Source organism: Chaetomium tenue, assembly GCF_020726465.1.
Source record: "Chaetomium tenue strain MPI-SDFR-AT-0079 chromosome Unknown F5144scaffold_1, whole genome shotgun sequence".
Lineage (NCBI taxonomy): Eukaryota > Fungi > Ascomycota > Sordariomycetes > Sordariales > Chaetomiaceae > Chaetomium > Chaetomium tenue.
The window spans coordinates 761554-782090 of record NW_027117329.1 but is presented as its reverse complement, the minus strand read 5'-3'; the positions used below and the strand labels follow the sequence as shown (position 1 = coordinate 782090).

The 20537-nt window shown below is 53.3% G+C and overlaps 6 protein-coding genes across 6 annotated transcripts; 3 read left to right on the top strand and 3 right to left on the bottom strand.

The window, feature by feature from the left end:
* Nucleotides 1-4105: 4105 nt before the first annotated feature.
* Nucleotides 4106-6222, bottom strand: F5144DRAFT_553139 (uncharacterized protein). The gene is made up of 6 exons (XM_066787785.1): nucleotides 5634-6222; nucleotides 5462-5580; nucleotides 5301-5341; nucleotides 5167-5253; nucleotides 4934-5112; nucleotides 4106-4860 (listed from the first exon to the last, which is right to left on the bottom strand). Exons 1-6 carry the CDS (start codon nucleotides 5813-5815, stop codon nucleotides 4326-4328), a joined length of 1143 nt encoding a protein of 380 aa, XP_066647770.1. The 5' UTR covers nucleotides 5816-6222; the 3' UTR covers nucleotides 4106-4325.
* Nucleotides 6223-6787: 565 nt separating this feature from the next.
* Nucleotides 6788-8902, bottom strand: F5144DRAFT_477480 (heterokaryon incompatibility protein-domain-containing protein; the record flags this gene model as incomplete). Its single annotated transcript, XM_066785046.1, has 2 exons — nucleotides 6788-8424; nucleotides 8476-8902. 2 exons carry the CDS (start codon nucleotides 8900-8902, stop codon nucleotides 6788-6790), a joined length of 2064 nt encoding a protein of 687 aa, XP_066647769.1.
* A 72-nt stretch (nucleotides 8903-8974) lies between these two features.
* F5144DRAFT_521871 (peptidase S8/S53 domain-containing protein) lies at nucleotides 8975-11819 on the bottom strand. The gene is made up of 2 exons (XM_066786729.1): nucleotides 11029-11819; nucleotides 8975-10979 (listed from the first exon to the last, which is right to left on the bottom strand). Exons 1-2 carry the CDS (start codon nucleotides 11707-11709, stop codon nucleotides 9192-9194), a joined length of 2469 nt encoding a protein of 822 aa, XP_066647768.1. The 5' UTR covers nucleotides 11710-11819; the 3' UTR covers nucleotides 8975-9191.
* Nucleotides 11820-13963: 2144 nt separating this feature from the next.
* On the top strand, nucleotides 13964-17026 carry F5144DRAFT_624668 (uncharacterized protein; the record flags this gene model as incomplete). The annotated part of the gene is made up of 4 exons (XM_066792209.1): nucleotides 13964-14392; nucleotides 14454-14572; nucleotides 16571-16787; nucleotides 16844-17026. The coding sequence occupies exons 1-4, from the start codon at nucleotides 14081-14083 to the stop codon at nucleotides 17024-17026; spliced, it is 831 nt and encodes a 276-aa protein (XP_066647767.1). The 5' UTR covers nucleotides 13964-14080.
* Nucleotides 17027-17685: 659 nt separating this feature from the next.
* F5144DRAFT_553125 (uncharacterized protein) lies at nucleotides 17686-18743 on the top strand. Its single transcript, XM_066787784.1, has 2 exons — nucleotides 17686-18362; nucleotides 18434-18743. Exons 1-2 carry the CDS (start codon nucleotides 18057-18059, stop codon nucleotides 18617-18619), a joined length of 492 nt encoding a protein of 163 aa, XP_066647766.1. The 5' UTR covers nucleotides 17686-18056; the 3' UTR covers nucleotides 18620-18743.
* A 992-nt stretch (nucleotides 18744-19735) lies between these two features.
* On the top strand, nucleotides 19736-20443 carry F5144DRAFT_588179 (class I glutamine amidotransferase-like protein; the record flags this gene model as incomplete). The annotated part of the gene is made up of 3 exons (XM_066789903.1): nucleotides 19736-20123; nucleotides 20177-20319; nucleotides 20372-20443. 3 exons carry the CDS (start codon nucleotides 19736-19738, stop codon nucleotides 20441-20443), a joined length of 603 nt encoding a protein of 200 aa, XP_066647765.1.
* Nucleotides 20444-20537: the final 94 nt, after the last annotated feature.

Genomic DNA, 20537 nt, shown 5'->3' with positions numbered 1-20537 from the left:
TGGATGTGTTGCAGGCGAAACCGACTTATGCACGACAGGGGCCAGGAATCGTGGCCCAGTGTGACCGGACCCAGACGCATGCTGCGCTAAAAGCAGCCTCAAGCCCAAGAATAGACTGCCATGGCCCGCCACGCGAGGCTGGGCAAACACCAACCATACCTTGCAGCGATGTACCAGAAAGGAAGGAAAGGCTGTGTTGGCTCTGTTGGTTTCGAAGATCGGCAAGGGGTTGTGTTGTGGCATTTCCCAGTCACCCCATTATCATGAAAAAGACGCAGCACTGTGATTTTGTGACAACAAACCAAGCAACATGCCCAATGACCGCTGGCCCCCAATGACACCTGATCACCCCTGGTATGCAGCGAGGTCAGTGCTGTTAACGTACCTTTCCCGAGTATGGCACACGGTACGCAACCAGACCCCTTGGTCATACTGCGCAAGATCCTGGGGTTGGATTCGCAGTTTTGGGAATATTCGCACTTTTAATTCTTTATGAAAGATCCGGACATTCAGCGAAGTGATGGCGTTGCTGCCTCGCTGTAACCGAGGTCTACGAATAACTAGATGACGATCTGGCACTACACCAAGGATGGAATGATGTTGTCACCTACCCAGGGTGAGAAATCGCCTTTCGATAAAGGCCTTTCCTCGATAACCCCAATAAAGAATTGGTTCACTCGATGCCGATGACAATTCCCGACGGCCAGGATTGTGTTGTACATTTCCGGACAAGGCAGGCAGACTAAGGCAGTTCTCAGAAGTCAGACTAAGGCAGTTCTCAGAAGTCAGAACAACAACCATGACAAACCAAGACACAGTCCTGTCCGTATCCAAATTTCTGGCATAAGTTAAATGGAATGGAACCCAGGTTCTTGGATGGGTAAACTATCTATACAACTATCCACTCTACCTTAAGCCAACTGCGCGCGTTTCCCTCAATACATGTAGCTATGGCACAGTTAGTACCCCCCACTAACAAACCAAAATGCACAAAACCTATGCAAGAATGGATTCAGCGGCTACCCGCCGAGATTCGAAGAGATATCACCTTACGAGCGGCTATGGGCCCTCCCAGGGATCAGGCTGAGCCAACGCCCACCGCCTCTGCAAACATATGCGTGGTGAATCCGGGCAGTGCTACCATGATATGGCGCGATCCTAGGGAGGCACAATACTCCATTCAGCCCGACTGCAACGAGTTCCTGCACGAGTGGCTGAGGCCGTTTTTGGAGCTGTGCAAGGAGACTCGAGCGGTGGCTCTCAATAGGGAACTTTTTGACCTCTCATTTGAATACTACCCGTCTGTGCCCCCCAGCGGTCCCCCCGTGCCCGCATGGCATTATCAGTTCATTCAGAACGGCCCCGAGCTGCCCCTGTTCGGAGGCGCCATAAAGGAACTGGCTGTATCGAAGATAGCGTGTGCGTGGCAAGCAAACGTGCTTTTTCATACGCTTCGTCATTTTTTTGGAACAAACTTACGGCGAATTTATTTATCGCAAGAGGAGTATTTGAGTACGGATATCGAAGCGGAATGGGTTGAATCACCACAGACTGGACGGGCTTATCGACGCAGTGGAGAAATTGGTGGCGCGCTGGAGATTGTGGAAATGATGCTAAAGACCTTCCAATATGACCTAGGGGACGTTGCGCTCGCTATGCGGAGTGTATATAATGATATTGGTGAGCTCAAAGAACAAGATGCCCGGGCGTTTATGATGCGGTCATGGACCCCTTCAACCTTTAGGAATCGTACCAACAATGACACCGCAGAATCGGCGCCGTTTCATGAAGTCTTTCGTCAATATCATGATGGGCGGTTGGTGATGAACGATGGGCTGAAAAGGGGGTTAGAGAAGCGTTACAACAGGAAATACAAGCTGGGCTCATTTCCACAAGAACTTTTTAAACAGCTCGTGCAGCATGGCCAGAAGTACTTTCCCAACCTTGAGTACCTCTCAGTATATGTTCGAACGAGAACGAAGTAAGCCAATATAGCAACCCACAACGCATGTGGGGTTCAAGACTAGATGATTATGCCTGCATGTGCAGAATACTAAAGTCTGACTCTGCCCTAACCTCTTGGCTTTAACAATCCCCACGAAGCCCAGGAATTGGATCTTAGCAATTGACGGTTTTGACTCTTGTTATGCATGTCAGGGTTTCCTGTGACTGGGTTTGAGGGTTTGTGGAATTCTAGCCATGGCCGGATCGCGTCGTCAAATGGAACAAGACACGTGGAAGTCAAATTGATAAAGAACAATTCATTGTATAGGTAAGGTAAGGTACCTTACATACATGCACAACATCCCCGGCACAAAGCCCAAATCTAACACCATCCGCTCCTTTTCCGCGCCTTTGCCTTACTTAATCCGCTTCGCACCAACTGTTGGCTAATACATCGTGCACTATTGCATCTTATCATTATCAACATTGGCCCTTTACGCACTCAGGGACCGTGTCTACCTGTGCCTAGGTACCTATCATCATGCCCACGCACACCTCAACATCCGTCGACATGGAGTCGACGCATTCGTGTTCATGGATTAGTAACCTTCCTGCAGATATTCGCAGTAGCATTATCCAAACCATGGCGAAAAAACTCTTTTGGCAGTATCCAACACCGACGACTCGTCTCCGCATCTGGAGATTTGGCTATGAACCTCAATCCGGCGGGGACAGGGTGGCCGACGAAGACGAAAAGTTCAAGTCGGAGCACCACGTTGAAATTTACCGTAGTCCTTCCCATGACCCGTTCCTGCAATCGATGCTAGAGCTCTGTAGAGAAGCACGAGCAGCGGTCTTGGGTGCGGAGGTTTTTGCAATTGCCATGGGTACCAACCGGACGCCCAAAGGTCACGCCGACCCACGGTACCGTCGATTCCGAGAGGTTTGTCCGCAGCTACCGTTATTTGGAGGTGTTACCCGGGACATACTCTTGTCGCAGCTGGAACATCGTAGCGCTCGAGAAGCATTTGCCACATTACGCCGTTTTTTTGGAAGCAACATACGGCGGATTCATCTCGTGGGGCGGCAAAATACAATCCCACCATCAGGGTTGCGCCAGTGGGTTTGCCTACTCCCCGTATCCAACACCCAATACGCCGCCTTCACCACGCCCACCCCCAACACGCACTCAAACAACCCGCCCACATTCCCGTCCGCCCCAAAATACGCCTCCCACGACACCGCATTCAACACGCACCCGGTCCCCGGGGGCCTGGGTGGTTGGTTGGGCACGTTGGTGTTGTAGACGGCTTGGGGGAAGGCGGTGGTGATGAGGTTGGTGGAGGAGGCGTTGGAATACACCAGCTTGGATGGACCGGAAGCTTGTTCCAAGTAGGCCGTAGGGTAACGGTGCAGACCAACTACTGCCTATGACTTGGTCACGGGTCGTGGCACCGGGGATATGCACGGTATCGGTAATGTATGGCGATGGGGAGACCGAGGTGTGGTTGGAATTTTCCGGCCCCGTTTTCTTGGTAGGTCTTTGAGCTTTTGTTCGAGTCTGTATAGCAGTTGGTGAGAGCAACGGAATCTCGGGTGGGTAAGGGCAGCTACTCACATTGCGGGAAATAAATGTCGTTCGGTGTCTGCGCAGCACATGTTTCTGAGTAAGGTAGGCGGTGTTGGCAGTGGAATGGATGAAGATATCGCTGGAACCTGAGTCATGGGCGAGCTTAAGTGTTTGAGGAGGGTTACCAATCCAGGTGTCAACTAAGTAGATTCCATTAAACGCATCTGACGGGATCCATTGCAGTGCGAGGGACGGGAACCCGTGTGGACCTAGGGATCGTTGATTAGAAGGGGCCCCTGGCGTTCCAGCCACGGTGAAACAGCCAACAGACGCCCAGTAGAGTACGAAACAAAGGCCTATCGTTCCTGGCATCTTCACAAAAGTGAGACTACGAGGGAACACTCGAGAACAAACACGGTGTCTGGGGGATATGAACATCGTAAGCCACTGACGGTTATCTTGAGGCAGTCACCAACGCTTACTCATCCCACCGCACTTCTATGGTTTGGCCATGGTACATTGGCAAGCCAGGCGAGCAGTGATGGGGGGCGTCTTTGGAGTCTTTGAATGACGTGCATTTGAAGGTTCTCTGGTAGTATCAAGTCCTAGAACTCAAGGGTGGTAACGATGTGCTCAACTGGACACTGAATTTGGGGAGGCTTCATGGACTAATGCATAACACCGCCTAGCAGGGCGAGTCTAACAGATACCGTCCGGCAAGGATCCTAAGATATTGACACCAAAGTGTGTGTCCCACGATGCTGCCGCGCAGCCAGCCAGCAACCTCAATCAGTCATTCTCACCCCATCCCTTACTCATAAATGTAGCAAAACTTTCCACTCAACCCACCCATCGTACTCATCAACTCCCTCACCTTGACATCTGGCGCCAGCACCCCCAACCCACTCAGATCATCCAGCGTCCCGTTCGCGCTCGGCGGCATATTATTCATCGTCCTCGTCATACTCACCTGAGCCAACCTCTTCTCCAGATCCTGCATCTGCCAGATCCACCACACACGATCAATCATCGAATGATGCAACCAAAAGGCCGGATCTCCCGGGCTGACGTAGAAATCACCCGCCGGGTCGCCCGACACGGTGTAGTGGCCGCCCGCGTGCACCCCCCACTTGCCCTGCGGGAACTGGCCCTCCATGACCGTTTGGAACCAGAAGATCTCCTGGTTGGTCGTGATCAGCTCATGCGTGTAGTTGGCGGTGGTTACGGCCGCCGCGTGCTTGTTGACGTCGCGGCGCAGGCAGCGTGGGTTGTGGCCGAGCCCGTCGGCGCGGGGGTTGCGCTGGATTTGGAGGGTGGGGGCGAGAGGGCCCAGGTTGACCGTCATGCTGGAGAGGGAGGTGGTTAGGGGGAGGAAGAAAACGCTGACGACTGTGGGTGTTTTGTCTTGGAAGGACGTACTTCTTGAAGGGGCCGGTAGTAACGCAACCGCCGCCATCTGCGGGTGGGATGGTGCCGGCGCCGGGTATGTTGATGCCTTGGTGGGGTTCCTTTGCACCATTGCCTCCCATGCTGGCCTCGCCGCCGTCGAAGAGCGGCGAGTTGACCGGGTCTTTCGCGTAACGGTCCCAGTTCCAATACTGCATTTCTCGTTAGGAACTGCAACTTAAAAGCCACCCAAAGAGTTCCCGTACCGGTTGATACCCTTTGTAGCCACATTCGGCTCTCAGGGCGTTCTCATAATGCCAGACATAGTACCGGTGCCACGGGAGGAAGAAAGTCTAGGGTATGTTAGATGATAACGCCACAATCCTAACAAGCATCCTACCGAGCCGTGATTCCTCGGCGTTTGTTGGATATGGATGACCACTAACGATCTGGTCAGCCACCGTATGGTTGTTTTTGTGCCCGGGATTTGTTAGAGCCACGCCGCAGCGGCCCGGGGTTGCTCATTAAGGGGCAGCCGAACTTCAAACAAGTCTGACATACCGTAGTCATCAAACCTGCTCTTCGCGCCCGGTGCTGCCGCGCTGGTCAAGGCGGGTTTCGACTGAAGGCAGAGGACGGCGTCGGTGTAGTCCTTGCGTTCCTGTGGACTCAAATCGCTCCTATCATATGTTAACCATCAATCGTATGCTGAAGTCAAAAGGATGGCACTGACCATTCTTTCCGTCTGACGGCCGTTTGAAAAGTACAACCGTCCTGGGGGTTCTTTGCCAGCCATTCCTTTAGTTTCGGCAGGCTGTCTGTCGCCAACTTGTCGACGGCATCAGGCGGATAGGACTGAGACACAGCTAGGCCGGCAAAGAGGGCAGTTGCCCATGCTGTGGGGTGGACCATCATGATCACTACGCCAAATGCGATGTTGAGTTATGGGTTATGGTATGGTTGTGTCGTCAAGCCTTTCGTAGGGCGAAGATGATACGTGGGATAACTCCCTTTTAGTTTAAGTCAGGGTATCGTTGCCCACGTTTTGGCCACATGGGATGACGGTCATCTCCCGCCCCTCGACCCAGTTTTTTAATTGCCTCTTGTTTAGCACGGGCTTTGGATCCTGGTGGTAACATCTACACGTTCGTCATTTTGGGCAAGCCAAGTGTCAGTCGTCTGCAAGCGAATGCGGCTCGGCAGTTGATGGTCATACCTTCATCTCGGCAACCGCCGGCTATATTAACCAACGTGAGACGTATGCTTTGCATCTTTGCTCGGTGCACAACAGAATGTTGATTGTCGGTGGGGTTTATGGTGACTGTCCCGTCTTAAACCGCGGGTTACCCCCTACTCAACCAACTCGAACTTGGGAACCCATTTATCCGCGAATTGGGAAGATGACCGCAGGTTCTGTGCTACCATGATCATCACAGCATTCCCCGGTTTTGAGCTGTATACCAATCGGGAAACACATACCATGGGACTCTAGAGAGATGGAAGGATTGGTTTTAATAACCACATCCCTTGGCAGGACTCACAAGCGGCTGGCGCACCCGGTGTTGGCATGAAATATGAAGCGGTGAAGCTCATTTAGCCATCAAGTCCGAAGGGATACAGGCTCGAGGCAGGATACTTTATCATTCAAAATCGTATCCGCGTCGCAACCGGGGAAGGTCGGAAGTTTCCGAAAACTTCGACTTCAAAGCCCCCGCGGTAAATACGATGAGAACCAAGAAAGGATCAACATACCCACCTTATTGTACGATCCTTTCGTCTTCAGATCATCCTCTCTCCACGTGTTCTAATCTACAAGTTTCCGAACTTTGTTGAATCTATGTAGGCGGTGAAACTGACGATCCGGTTATCCTGGGTGGCTTGACGCTGTCATACCAAGGTTATCGTCCGTTTGTGACAGTCTTGCGTCACTTCGTTGGTGAAGCTTGCAAAGGAACTGGTTAACGCGGTGAATATCGCGGTTCCAATTCTCTCAAGCTTTGTCGCGTCATCCGGGCATTGCCCTAGGATAAGGAACTCGGCTTCTGACTTGTTCACTGAAAGACAGAGTGCCAACACCGGCACCCCTGGGCCCCATTCCCCTTCAACATGTTTCACCTCCTTGTTCGACCGACGCACTGACGATAACCCGGCGCTGTCTGGACCTTCCGTCTCAAATTTGATAAGAGTTGTGTCCTCGTCCAGAACTGCCTTTTGGCCGGCAACGTTCACGCGGAACTCAAACCCACTGTAGCTTGCTGGCTGATGGGTGACTGTTGCCGGATGAACAAACCCACGCAATGTGAGACTCGCGTATTTTATCTCACCGAGCGGGTCCTGGTGTTTAGGTTCCACAACCCAATTGACAACGGAGACGAGGCCAGGCAAGGGCTCGGGGGCCGTAGGCATACATATTGGACTGTCGATAGAAGCCCAGGAGAAGGAAGGTGCCCTGTACTCAGAGGGGCAGGGTTTGATGTCATCTTGGGGCTTCCAGTTCAGGCTCCGTGTCAAGTCCTGCAACCAAATACCAGCAACGTAATCGGCTGAAGTTGTGCGTTGGATCGCTCGAGCCAGCCCGGAGATGGCGGGCAGTTTGTCCGTTGAAAACGAGAGGGTCCTTTGGGTGTAGAATAAGAGTACCTCGTCGGCCCAGAATCTGAACGGGTCGCTTTGCATGGTTGTTGGTCCGCGACGAACGGGACCGGCGTCATGATCGAGTGACCCACACTGGCAGGTAGATGAAGATCTGCATGACCATTGCATTTCCTGTCGAGAAAAGGCAACGTATCGACGGGACAAAATCTCTTCCTGGAAACACCAGCCCCTTGTCTGTACCGGGTCGAAGTCGCCTTCTTGGGTTCCCATTGTCGGTCCCCAGTCGTTGCGCAATGCCGAAGCATGTAAACCAGTTCGTATCTTCTCTTGCGCAACCAGCGTGGTCGTGACGCCGTGCTCATCCGACCATGACCGGGAGATTTGGAGAGGATCTCTCTTACGAGCGAGGAACCCGTCGGCAGAGGCGGCAGCTGATAGCGCCGCAATGGTAACGTAGGCGTTGTTGTAGATATCAGCCATCATCCCTGACTCCCTTTCCCAATCCGCAGCATCACCCTGGACAATACAGATTGCATCTATCCAGATATACTCGACGCCAAGTTCCCGTGCAACTGCCACGGCATCCTGCAGAGTCTGTGGCAACTCAGAAATCCCAAACCCTTGCTTGTGTTCCTCAATGTTCTTCTGGGTGGTTTTGAAGGAGGCGGAAGCACCCCAACAATAGCTCAGTGCAACATATTCGACTGGGGATGACGTTCCAGTTACTGGACCAAGTTCCACAAGCCGCAGTTGTTCAGTGCTGTCGGGGCAATGTATGAGCCGTGTGGGTTGAAAATCCGAACTCCGCTGAGAACAGCTGGCGTGATTCTGTTTGCAGTCTTGGAGCTGGGCTGAAATGAAAGCAAACGGTTCATTGTCTTTGCCAGTGTTGATCGCCGGAAGGTTACGGTCGTGATCTGGCTCATGAACTGGTAGAGAGGTCCAATGTTAGCCGGTATTCTGTTCCCCAGCTCCAATACATACATGTACTCGCGGATGATAGAAGAGAAGCGTACCGGGACGCACGTATACCCGCATCATAAGCCGACCGCCGAATCTGAAATCTAGTGTCTTGCGCCGCGGATCTGACTCAACAGAGGCGTGTATCTCGCCGTCCGACGCAAAAGACGGGACCATCGCGGTCGCTGCATCGTAAATAAACTGGCAAAACCGACAGCCAGCGGGTAAAATACCCGTTAAGCTTGATGTCCAGAGGAAGAGATCGCCGAATTCCGGGTTGTCAGGATCCAAGTTACGGCATTGCTCGCAAACGGCGGGAGTAGGGGTCCCAGACTCAGGCTCATGGAGCGATTCTTCACCGGCATCGACCTGTGCCCGTTCCTGTTCCTGTTTCCATGGCCCAGAGACAGAAGAAAGAAGGTTACGTAAAAGGTCACGTTTGTGCATCGCGTGGGTTCGGAAAAAGGATGATAGGTACCTAATCACAATCAGTGATCTGGGTGCCGACGGACTTCAAAGGAGAAGAGGGGTTTTGCATTGCTCTATTGCTCCCCCCACTTGCACTGTTGCGCACACCCTGGCCACTCATGGTTGAGGGATCCAGTGCCAGTCATCCTTTCAGTTGTGGCCTGGACCAAACACCATTTCACAACACGGTGGTGGCAGTCTAAGCGCTATATTATTGACAACTTGACAGCGGCGTCTAATCCAAGTTACCTCTTAACAACTAACAGTCTCACAGCTCAGCCACAGGGCCAAACCTCCATGTTATCCTTCCCACCTCGACTCCCTGCCACTCCTGCACAAGCGCATACTCATAGTCACCTTCACCCTTGTACGTTTCCCCCGGAACCTTCACTTGCAACTCACAATCCGCAGCACTCTTTGCCGCCAGCACCCCCTTCCCAATCTCCACCGTCTCTCCCGGTTGCAACCCGACGACCACAACCTCCTGACCATCCGCTCCACGATGAGCACACCCCTTCATTCCCATCGCACTCGCCAATCCTTGCGGCACTTGCAGTCTCACCTTCGACCCCTTAGGCAGCTTCCCAACCCCCCTCACCACAAACTCCCTCGCCTCATCAAACGCCCCCGGAATCTTCACCGGAAACTTATGAAACCCCGTCCCACTCCCCGACGCCGGCGGCGCACTCACCACGCCCACGTTCCGCCACGCAACATTATTACTCCCCTGCACCACCCCCGCCACAAACTCCTCAAACCCCCCCGTCAGAACCGGCACCGGATCCGTCCCCGCCCCGACCACCGCCACAAAACAATACCCACCACTACCACCAGCACCATCCCCCGGCGCCGTCCACTCCACCGCCGGCGCCACCACAAACACGCCCCCCTCGGCCACATCCCCCACCTCCACGCTCCCAACCACATTCCACATCTCCGGCGTCACCAGCGTCGCCGGCTCCGCCCAGTACACTGTCGCAGTGGTGTCTTGCGCGGGGCTGCTGCCGCGGTTGAGCAGGCGGAGGTAGACGGAGTGGGCATGCCCGGGAAGGATGGGGTCGGACAGGGAGGGGTTGGATTCCGTGCCGCTGTTGGTGCCGAGGGTGGTGGATGGGTGGGGGAGGGGGGAGTGGCGGATGATGATGTCGGGGCTGGTGAAGTGGTGGGGGTTGCTATTGGTGGGGTTGGTGGTTTCGCCGGTGTCGCCGACGTGGTCGCGGAGGTAGAGGTCGGAGGTGTGGTTGGCGCCGTCGAAGATGGTGTCGATGATGGCTTGGAGGTCGGGCATGATGCCGATGCGGTCGTTGGCGGGGTCGGCGCTGGGCGTGCCGCCGGTGGTGGTGAGGATGCGGCGGAGTTCGATGGGGTGCATCTTGATGTTGTTGCGGGCGAGGGACATGGCTTGCACGATGGCGGCCGCGCCGACGATGATGGGGGAGGCGCCCGAGGTGCCGCCGAACCAGCTGGTGTACCAGTCGGAGGTTCCGGTGATGTCGTCGCTGTCGGCGGTGTCGATGCCGTCGGACCATGCGTATACGTCCATGCGGGAACCGTGGTTGGATCCCCACCACCGCGTGTGGGGGACGTCAGAGTTTGCGCCGCCCACCATGATGGCGCCGGAGTCGCGGAAGTCTGGGCTGGAGCGGTCAAAGATGCGTTTTCCGGCGAGGCTGGTGTACTGGTCCAGGTCGTAGCCGCCGTTGCACCCGGCTTGGACGACGGTGATGCCCATCGCGGTTGCAAGCTGGATGGCGTCGAAGTTGACGTCGACGATCTCCACTGGCCAGTAGTACACGCCGCTGACGGGGTCGTACTCTTGTGCTTCGATCAAGATGATGTCACCGAAGCTCAAGTGAGCGGCTGCGTCCAGGATGGCGTCGGCAGTGTTGTAAGTCCAATCCTCACGGTGCTGCGAAACCACCCTGCCTTTGGCCGCAGGAATGATTCCAACCCCACCGATCTGGTTGTCGACCATGAACATCTCCCCGAGAACAGATGTGCCGTGCGCAAACCAAGCTTGATTTCGACCTGAGATTAGGGTAATGCCCGCGGCGGCCTGTTCTATGTTAATTCGCGTCCTTGCCAACTGGATGCATTGAGCGTACCAAGTCTTCGTGGTTCAAGTTCCACCCCTGCTCCACATCTATGATGTTCGTTCCCGCACCATCACCGCCAGGGAAACCCCAAGCGTACCGTGCATTAATCCCCTGGGGCGCCGCGTTGAGGTAGCCTTGCCATATGTTCCGAGGGTCGTCACCGGCATTGACTGCGGGCGGGGGGCCGGGGTAGAGCGCGTGCGCACTCTCGACTTCGGGAAGCTTGTGAAGCCGGTGAATAAGGTCGAGGGTGTCCTTTGGCAACGCCAACCTCGGCTCGTCGGTTCCTGTGGTATTCTGTGCGACAGTCTCACCGACGCTTCGCGCTTGGTTCTCCGAGCCGCCTGGCCCCACCTGAACATTGTACCATGCGTTGAAATTGGGTACTTTAAAAGTATTGAATTTCCCCGTAGGCACTACCCTTGCCTCGAGGTCGTCTAGGCGTTGGGATGTGAGGATCGGATCGACAGAGACCTCTTCGGGGGCTGATAGCCTGAACGATGCTGGGCTTGCACTTTGTATGAGCGATGCGATGAAGTTAGGATCGTCCTGTTGTTTTGCCTGGGCTTCCTCCGTCAGCTTCAATGCAATTCTGGGCTGCTGTTGTTGCTGAGCGGTAACCGCAGGCGCCCATAGTAACAAGGCTCCGAGGGCGCTGCAGACCACCGCCTGAACCGCTTGTGTCCTCATCTTGTTGTTTTGACAAAGACAGCAAACAACACACCTGGAGACCGAGAGAACTGGCTGCGACACGACGCCGAATCTCTCTTATACCTCCATCTCACGCCATTGTTGCCCGGTGCCCAACACGAACTTTAGCTCGGGTCTAGCCCCCGGCCCGAATCATGCACCTTCTTCTGGGCATGCTGGCTGGTACCGATGTGTGGGTCTATTGGCTTAGGACCATCGTGAGATTGGCTGTGACCCTGCACATGTGGTTGCAGCTGAGAATATCCTAGTCCCCTTCCGGGCTGCGCAGGAGCAAAAGAACGAACCGTTGAAGCCACTCAGCCTCGCTTGGCTCTAATACGAGGAACACTTGGGCCCGTGACGCACAAATCCGTGTCCAAACTCCCTGGACCAATTGAATCAGTCATCCTTACGAAGGAGGATGGCGTTGTTTGACAACACCAGTCGACCTTTCTCCCGAGCGGCTTCGCCAACACGCGTCGAGACGGGAGCTGTGATGAATCGGATATCGCTTACTTCATTGTTTCGTTTCGCGAGTCAAACTATTCCCGCGCGGTCAATGACAATCCATGAAGATGTCTGCATTTTTCTCCAGGGTGATGTGGCGTTCTTGATACCAGGTACTAATATGCAGTTGGCACTTGAGGCAACAAGTGTTGGTAAACTAGGTATCTCGGCCTTCTGAGCCTTCTGAGCCTTCGAAGCGGGGATCCATTGAGGCATGCTGTACGCGACGTGGTGAAGGCATCTTCCAGCTTGTAAAAACCCCTTGAGGACAAAAACCCGTTCCGAGCAATGCATGGATCAAGATGTCAGCAGTTCGAAATTTCAGGTTTGCTAAAAGCACTGCCGTCTAAATCTCAGAGGCCATGATGCCGGCCTATTGCTATGCACATTTGAGGGACCAAGAAGAGTACCTAAGGTACCGTACTGCGAGTGAACGTTCCACCACCGCCCCAGTCATGTATTTCAGCCGCCACTCGGCGTTCATCGCTTTTACCAGCGAGCATTCGATGTTGTCGTACAATGAAAGCTCAGTTGCGTTCAGGCAGCACATGTAAGTTGTAAAACCAAGCATTGACTCGGAAACAACCTCACATGAACTACCTAGGTACCTACGAATTATTTTTGGGGTCCGAATGGCCCAACAGGGGCTTTTCATCATCCTCGAGAAACTACCTAGAGCATATTGTTAGAATGCCTTCCACGCTGTTGGCCAAGGAAAAAAAAATTTTGGTATGCCTGCCTCTGGTGATCTTGCCGTTGCTGAGCATGGGCCTTTGATATAACTAACATAGACCCCTTTGACTCGTCTCCAACTGCGGGTGGTCGAAAGAAGCTCCCACTTGTCAGGATAATGGTCTTCATATTTGGTTTGATCTTGGTCGATCTTGGTCGATCTTCGTCGATCTTCCGAAAATCGCTCCTGGATGGTCTCCAGCACCCCAGCTGGAACAACGGCCATGTCTTTCCCCATATTTCCTTTCTCTGGCTTCCTTTTGGCTTTCACATTCGCTAGTTAGCGTTTTTTGGGAGTCGGTAAGCGGCTTCAATCTTCATTATGTACGTCTATGTGCCCAGCTGCCCCTGCGCCGCCAGCGAATCAAACCATGGCACGTTCCAAAAGTTTCTAGCTTCACGCGGTGGGAAGCATGACCGCGGCGCCTTGTGGTCGATTTTGCGTTAATGGTAGGGACTTTGGCGCTGATCGCCCTACTGAGGGCTAAGTGACGGCTTAACTAGCTTAGGGAAAGATAGCTAGGTACCTTAGGTATGCTGGAGTGCATGTGTGCCTACCAAGATCATTATTTGTGACGAACCTGCCTAGGATCCTATCCTGTTAGGGTTCAGTGAAGGTAATCTTGCAAAGGATGCTTAGGTTCGGTGCAGCCAAGGGGTGCACAACAATAGACTTGTCTCAACAGTAGGCTTGCGAGCTTGTAGCGAACTGTAGTTGTGATTGCTAACTGGAGAACTCCCAGAGCTCTCCAGCATGAGTGATTATATACCTATTGAACACGAAGGTATTACCGTACCTTGACGCGGGCTGCCTGGTGCTATGTTGCTAAGTGCTATGTCCAGTCTTAGCATCATAGCATCATAGCACTCGGCATCCCGGCTTCCCTGTCCCTCAATCCGATTGGTCGGTCTAGCGATTGGCTCGGGTGTCCTGCGCCTCCCGAGCCCCGTCTGTTGGCATATTCGTGACATTATTAATGGGACTAGGTGATTGGAAGATCCTCACCATGTCGGCCCTCAGCTCAGATAATGCTATAAAGCAAACACACTTGTCTTGACACTTTCTTCAGCTTCTTCCATCCCTTCAGACTCGCCTAACAAGCATACCAAACCGCCCGAACCACCAGTCACCATGCAGCTTGCACTTTTCTTGTCGGTTACAGCTCTGCTGGCACCGGCGGTTGCTAAGGTTCACAATTACATGCTCTGGTCAGGGTATCCGCAGCTCGTGCCGTATGGCCCCGCCAAAATTGAACGAAAGGAAAACGTCCCGCTGCCGGAACCCGTCAAGTTTACCCCAGACCCGGACAGCCCAGTTGCCATAATCCCCCTGGATGATGACGATATTGGAAGCAAGTTTTTGCTCCGGGAAGTGGAACCGGGCAAGTGGGCTTTGCTATCGAGAAACGAGTCCCCCGGCGGCTACATGGGCATTAGAATCGAGGTACTTCTCTCCGTCTCTCCGGCGCTAGTACTGTCGATTTCGCTAACGCTTTTGTAAATAGGACAACGACATCACGCAGCCATTTGAGAAACAGTTTGATTTGTTCGTCTACAAGGAGGATAAAGATGCCAAATGGGTCGTTTGTGAAAATGATGACTTCAGAATTTATCTTGTTATGGGGTCGGTTGAGGTGGAAGATACCTGCATAATCCTCTCTCTCGGCTTGGAGTTTGTCCCGTGACAAATACCAAATACCTAGGTTGTTGAGAAATTCAACAGCAGCTCATCTATTCCCCAGTCAACTCCTGAGAAACTCAAACCACGTTGGAAAAAGCACATGCTTTGACGGTTATGAAGTGGACAGTCCATACTAATCCTTCTTGGACCCTTTAACGTCCAATCTGACAACTCAACAAACAATGTGAGTAGATACCTAGCAGCGAAGCAGCCAAGCAGAAAAGCAAATAGTTGATAGAAGCGTATCCGCTAAGCCGACTCCTCCGTTTACGAGTTGGTCAGGTACAAACGCCAGCGCTTTTGCGGTTGAACGGTTTAACGGACTCTTCCTCTCCTGTCGACGGCTTGGTTGCTGGGTTCGCTGATGCTGATTCACTCAATCTGTAGCGGCTGCCACAACAAACGCGCAAGATTGAGCGCATTATTAGCATCGGAGACATCAACTAATTGGGCAAACGGAAGGAGATCCAAGTTATTACAGCATCGTGTCCCGGACGGCAAAATCGTGCGGGCACCCTACTCTCGAGATCAAGGAGTGGCATGAAATACGCTGTGATAACAATATTAGAGGTACCATACAACCTGGAACCGTACTCGCTCTCTCCCCTCACTTGGGAGCGGAGTGGCCCGTTCGTCTTTCGCTGCAAAAGGTAACGTGCTCTTGCAAACTATCCCGATCTGAGCTTCCGGAAGGGTAATTCGAACAAGTAAGCTTGGTACGTTCACTGTAATCATGACAGTGAAGACATTTTCGAAGTTCTAGAGACCACCAAAAACCTCGATACGACGTTGTAGCACTTTGCTCCATCGTTGAGAGTTGTAAAGCCACGGCGCTCCATGAGGGAGAAAATCCATTCCGGGCATGCAAAACAAGAGTTAGGGTGCTAAAGGTTTACGACATCAAGATAGATAGTTAGATGCACCGGCGTCCAAATCTCCAAGACACGGGTTCCAGCATCTTCCTACGCACGGAACCCAACTTGACCAAGGTCTCGGGCTCTTCGTCATCCCCCAGGAACCAGAGTAAACTCTTCCAATGCCCTCTGGGCGGCCGGCTATAAATGGAATAATGTGTGCATACGCTTTGAGGTACCTGACCCCAATTTCTAAATCCCCATGGACCAGTTTGACTCGTCTCAAAATTCGTGTGGTCTAAACAAGCTCCAGCAGGCACGGATGAAGATATTCAAGTGCCGGTCGATCTTGGTCGATCTCCCGCAGATCCTTCAATCTTTGATCCGGATCGACTTCAGCTCGTCGGGTGGCGCCTTGGCGGCAACCACTCCTTTCCCCATACTTATTTGCTTCCCCTGGCTGCCTTTTGGCCTTCACGTTCGCTGTTAAATAATCTCCCTCTTTGTCGTCCCTGGCGTTCTTCGGAAACTGCGAGTCAGTGAGCGGAGTTAGGTATTCATGTTCATCACATCACGCCCGTGTGACCATCACACCCCTCGACTCCTACATCACCACGCCAACGAATCAAGCCATCGCATGTTTTAAATCTCAGCTGACTTCAAGCAGCGGTGAGTGTGACGCTTGGTGCCGATTTTGCGTTGATCGTAGGGATTTCTGCCGATCACCCCACTCGGGGCTGGCGAGGTAGAGGTAGCCACGTAGCTAAGGGAAAGATGTGCTGGAGTTCTGCCAGCGTCATGGGGAGTTAGGTATCCACGGGGGTGGTCGATCGGGAGATCGTCAGCATGCCGCCTTCAGCCTAGACGCAAGGGGCGACAGGCCATATGATCTACACAGTATAAAGCAGACAGTGTTTCACTCTCTTCAGCATCATGTCTTTCATCCCCCTAGACTAAACTCAGTGCCTCGCCCAATCAACAAACCGACTCGCCCCAACCTGCCCGTCACCATAAAATTCCTGTCAGCCACGGCCCTGCTCGCTCAAGCAGCGTCGGCTGATTATCTGCTTACTGCCCAAGGCTACAGTGGGAGGGTGGAGCAGTATGGTCCCGCCAAAATCCTTGAAAGCGATTCTCCAGAACTGCCGGAGTCCGTCGGGTTCACCTTGGAGGATAGGCCGTCTGCCGAGGTTGCCCTGGATGCCCCCGCTGGGGGCGATATCGGAAGCAAGTTTTTGTTGCGGCCAGTGGCGCCGGGTCAGTGGGCATTTCTCTCGAGAAACAACGGCACTGTTCCCGTCATGGTACTTCTCCCGTCCGCCAGGTGGCAGTATCGTTTCGCTAACTCTTTCGCAAACAGACGGACGACATCACGAAGCCATTTGTAGTTGATGAGGACTACTTCTTTTACAACGTGGTTGGGGGGTTCGGCTGGGTAGCTTGTGGGACAAGTGACTTCAGGCTTTATCTGATTGAAAGCGCAGTTGCCGATGGGCACGAGGTGGAAGGTCGCCCTTGCCAGGCAATTCGTCTCCTCACATGATCAATTTAAATCTATTAATAACGCCGTCGATGCATGGCGGCCATTGCCACACCTTTTTGGCTTCCTCCGTTTTGTTGCAGATATCGTTGATTACCTCCTTGAAGTTCTTAGACCTCCAGCTACCTGAACGTTCACGCACCGACAGGTCTCTCCAATATCATCAATCTTGCCCTTATCAAGTCTTGTTTTATTCGCACACCGAACAATGGCGTTCGCCAAGCGTCAGCCAGCCCAGGTAGTGATGACAATATAGTCTGTCTGGCTGGCAGCCTGTTTGGGGTAATAGTGAAAGGCACCTAGGTAGGTATGTACCTAATCATGTCGATTAGCCCTCATTTGGGGTTGGGGGTTGGACGCCCAATTCTCGCGGCCAACATCGTCTCAACGCCGCCCGGCTGTCGGATGATCATGGCCGCGCCGGCTCGGTTCTCAAAGTGTGCTGGGCCAGGAAGGAATGTGACAATTCTATGAAGCACGCATTCTTCCGAAGTACTTATTGCCCACCCAATGCCGATGTTGACAAGGACGAACCTCGAATGCAGTGCCTGTGGGCCAGTTGAACCGACTTGGCTCGAGAATTCGGGTGGTATACACTAAACAAACAATGTCTCGCATATGTATCGATCTTTGCACGATGTGGCTAGACTTCAGCTGCTCACCGAAAGCCTTGGCAGCCACTCCTTTCCCTTTATTTCTTGAGCCGAGCAAACTGGCTCGCCCCTGGCTCGGTTCAAACGGCGGTCAGTGTAGATCTTGGCTGTTAAATCCTACATCAATGGTAGGGATTTCCACCGATCACTCTACTTAGAGCCAAGGCTAGGGTTTCGGCCCGCATCACTGGCTATCGTGGGCGATTGGAAGATCATCACCATCGCGGATGTCGGCCCTGGAAAACGCGCAAGGGATCAGAGGGCAGGGAGCGCTATAAAGTAGACAGTATTGCCTTTACAATCTGCTCACTGCTCACCATCTTCCATCCACACAAACCCGCATCACCAGCCGACCGAGCCACCCCAAATCACCAGTCACCATGCAGCTTTCGTCACTCTTCCTGGCAGCTACTGCCCTGCTCACCAAAGCCGCAGTGGCTGATTATATGCTCTTTCCCACGAATCTGGACTTGCAGCAGTATGGCCCCGCCAGAATTGATCGAAGCCTACTTCCGGGCGAGTACAAGCCGCTGGCGCACGTGGGGTTCACCTTGGACCCGAGCAAACCCGTTGCCGAGATCCCCCTGGATGTCGAGGGCGATATTAAACGCGGGTATCTGTTGCGAAAGGCTGGGCCGGGCAAGTGGGCCTTGCTCGCCAGAAACGACCGCTCCATTCCACCCACGGTACCTACCTTCAATGTTCCCCGTCCCTCAGGTGCCAGTAATGCTGATTTCGCTAACCCTTTCACCAATAGAACGACGACATCACGAAGCCGTTTGCCGTTGAGAATGACTTGTTTGTCTACAAGGGGGATTTCCCGGCCGAATGGGTCACTTGTGGCGAAGGACGTGATGGACTGAGTGACATCAGGCTTTATCTGGTTGAGGAGGGTCAACACGTGGGCTGCGAGCCAACCGGGCTCGGTGCGGTCGAACTCTGAATAATTTTGACTTTGGGATCCGGATATCGTTGGAAATCAAGGGGCAGTTATCAGGGTACTTGTTGTTCGAGAATGCGAGATGTGGAAATGGTTTGCAGATTCGGTGGTCGATCCAAGTTCATTACTTCTAAATAGTTTGCTCTGGAAAAACTCGACTTTCTCTGATATCATGACCCTTCTGAGCGAGCTAGCAGTTGTATTGTACATACGATTCGTTTTCAAGCGCCCGTTGCCTACCCGGAATGAGCCAGTCGATAATACGCAGTCTCCCTTACAAATCGCCGCAGTAACAATGTTGAATGATACCATGTTTCTGTGCTCATTATGTCAGTGGCCCCAACTCATTGTGTTTTGGACGTTCCCTCTCTCCCTTTCACGGCTCAGACCGCTGAACCTGGAAACAGTCCCTGCCGGCTGGTCCGTCTTACGCTGGAGGGACATGGCCCCTGCAGCAAGCGCAAGATTGAGCACGTTATTCACACTGGAAGCACCACCGAATCGGGCAACCCGAAGGAAAGCCAAGCTGTCATGACGTTTCCTTCTTTGCTAGAGAGATGCCTTGATGTTACTCTAACCTCAATCACAAGATGGCGCGGAGTCCGGGTACTCAGCTCCATAAAGCATGCCACGCCCCGGCATCTGGATCGTTGTGTGTTTACTCTCTCGCTTGGGGGCGCACCTCACAGACTCAGACAAACCTCATTGGCAATAACCGGTAATTTTAACGCTGACAAGATGTACGATCCGCGGCGGTCTTTGTTGTTACTATTAGCCTTCTGCTCCGCCGGTTTAGCGCTAGGGACAAGCGCAACGGAGCACGAGCTAAATAGACGGCGAACTCTATCCGTGGGCATTGTCAGTGTCCTTCCACCCAAAGGTCTCTCGATCGCCTGTCTGACTTTATTAGGTCATTTACCCCGGCTGGGAACCCTTGGATGTGTTTGGCCCCTTACAACTGTTGTTCTCGGTAAACAAAAATTCGACCGCTGTGCCGTGAAAGGTCCTTGCACTTTGTGCTGAGATGTGGCCTGATAGATGTCCACCCGCTACAAAATGACGCTTTCCATTATCGCCAAGGAGCCTGGCCCCGTCACCGCCGCCTATCCTCCACACATAATGGTACCGGCACACCCGGGAGCACCGGTCATGGATCTCGGCTATATGCTCCAGCCCAAGTTGGTAGCCACGCACAGCTTTACCGACGCCCCGGCTCTCGATGTCCTTCTCGTCCCGGGTGGTTTCGGCCCCGTCACGCTCGAGCAAAACAACGACACCTCCATCGAGACGTTTTTGCGCCGCCGTTTTGACCAACTTGAATACTTCCTTAGCGTCTGCACCGGTAGCGCAATTCTTGCGTCCTCCGGCCTCTTGAACGGACACCGGGCCACGAGTAACAAGGCCCTATGGGCATGGGTGACGACGCACGGCGAGAACGTCACCTGGGTGCCGAGCGCTCGGTGGACGGAGGATGGGAAGATCTGGACTAGTTCGGGGGTAGCATCGGGTGGGATACTCCCCGGTTTGTGGCATGGTTTAGGTTGCAGCAAAGGCTAACAGATGCGGTAGGTATGGACATGATGTATGCTTTTCTGAAGCATCTGTATGGCGAGGACGACCCGAACCTTGTTGCGACTATGAACGCTATCGAGTACGCCCCTCATACTGATCCGCACTGGGATCCCTTTTCTATCGTACATAACGTACGCAAACCCTCCTTCTGGTCCTTTGATGACAACCAAGCTAAGAGATTAGGTCCCCGGACATGCCAACGGCAGCTTGGAGAGCTGTGTCAAACCAGTTGGGACTCACTCTCCGGATAACTAAACTAAATGCTCGTGTTGGGGTTGTCTCCTGATGTATGTCCACGGTAGCTAACTCACACACCCGCCCTTTTAGTGTACTGGGCTTTTGTGCATGG

Coding starts and splice junctions, on each gene's coding strand:
- F5144DRAFT_553125 (XM_066787784.1), top strand. CDS start 18,057: ATGCAGCTTTCGTCACTCTTCCTGGCAGCTACTGCCCTGCTCACCAAA. Junction 18,363..18,433: donor ACCGCTCCATTCCACCCACG/GTACCTACCTTC, acceptor TTTCACCAATAG/AACGACGACATCACGAAGCC.
- F5144DRAFT_553139 (XM_066787785.1), bottom strand. CDS start 5,815: ATGATGGTCCACCCCACAGCATGGGCAACTGCCCTCTTTGCCGGCCTA. Junction 5,113..5,166: donor GCTACAAAGGGTATCAACCG/GTACGGGAACTC, acceptor CGAGAAATGCAG/TATTGGAACTGGGACCGTTA. Junction 4,861..4,933: donor ACTACCGGCCCCTTCAAGAA/GTACGTCCTTCC, acceptor CTCCCTCTCCAG/CATGACGGTCAACCTGGGCC.
- F5144DRAFT_521871 (XM_066786729.1), bottom strand. CDS start 11,709: ATGAGGACACAAGCGGTTCAGGCGGTGGTCTGCAGCGCCCTCGGAGCC. Junction 10,980..11,028: donor ACTTGAACCACGAAGACTTG/GTACGCTCAATG, acceptor AACATAGAACAG/GCCGCCGCGGGCATTACCCT.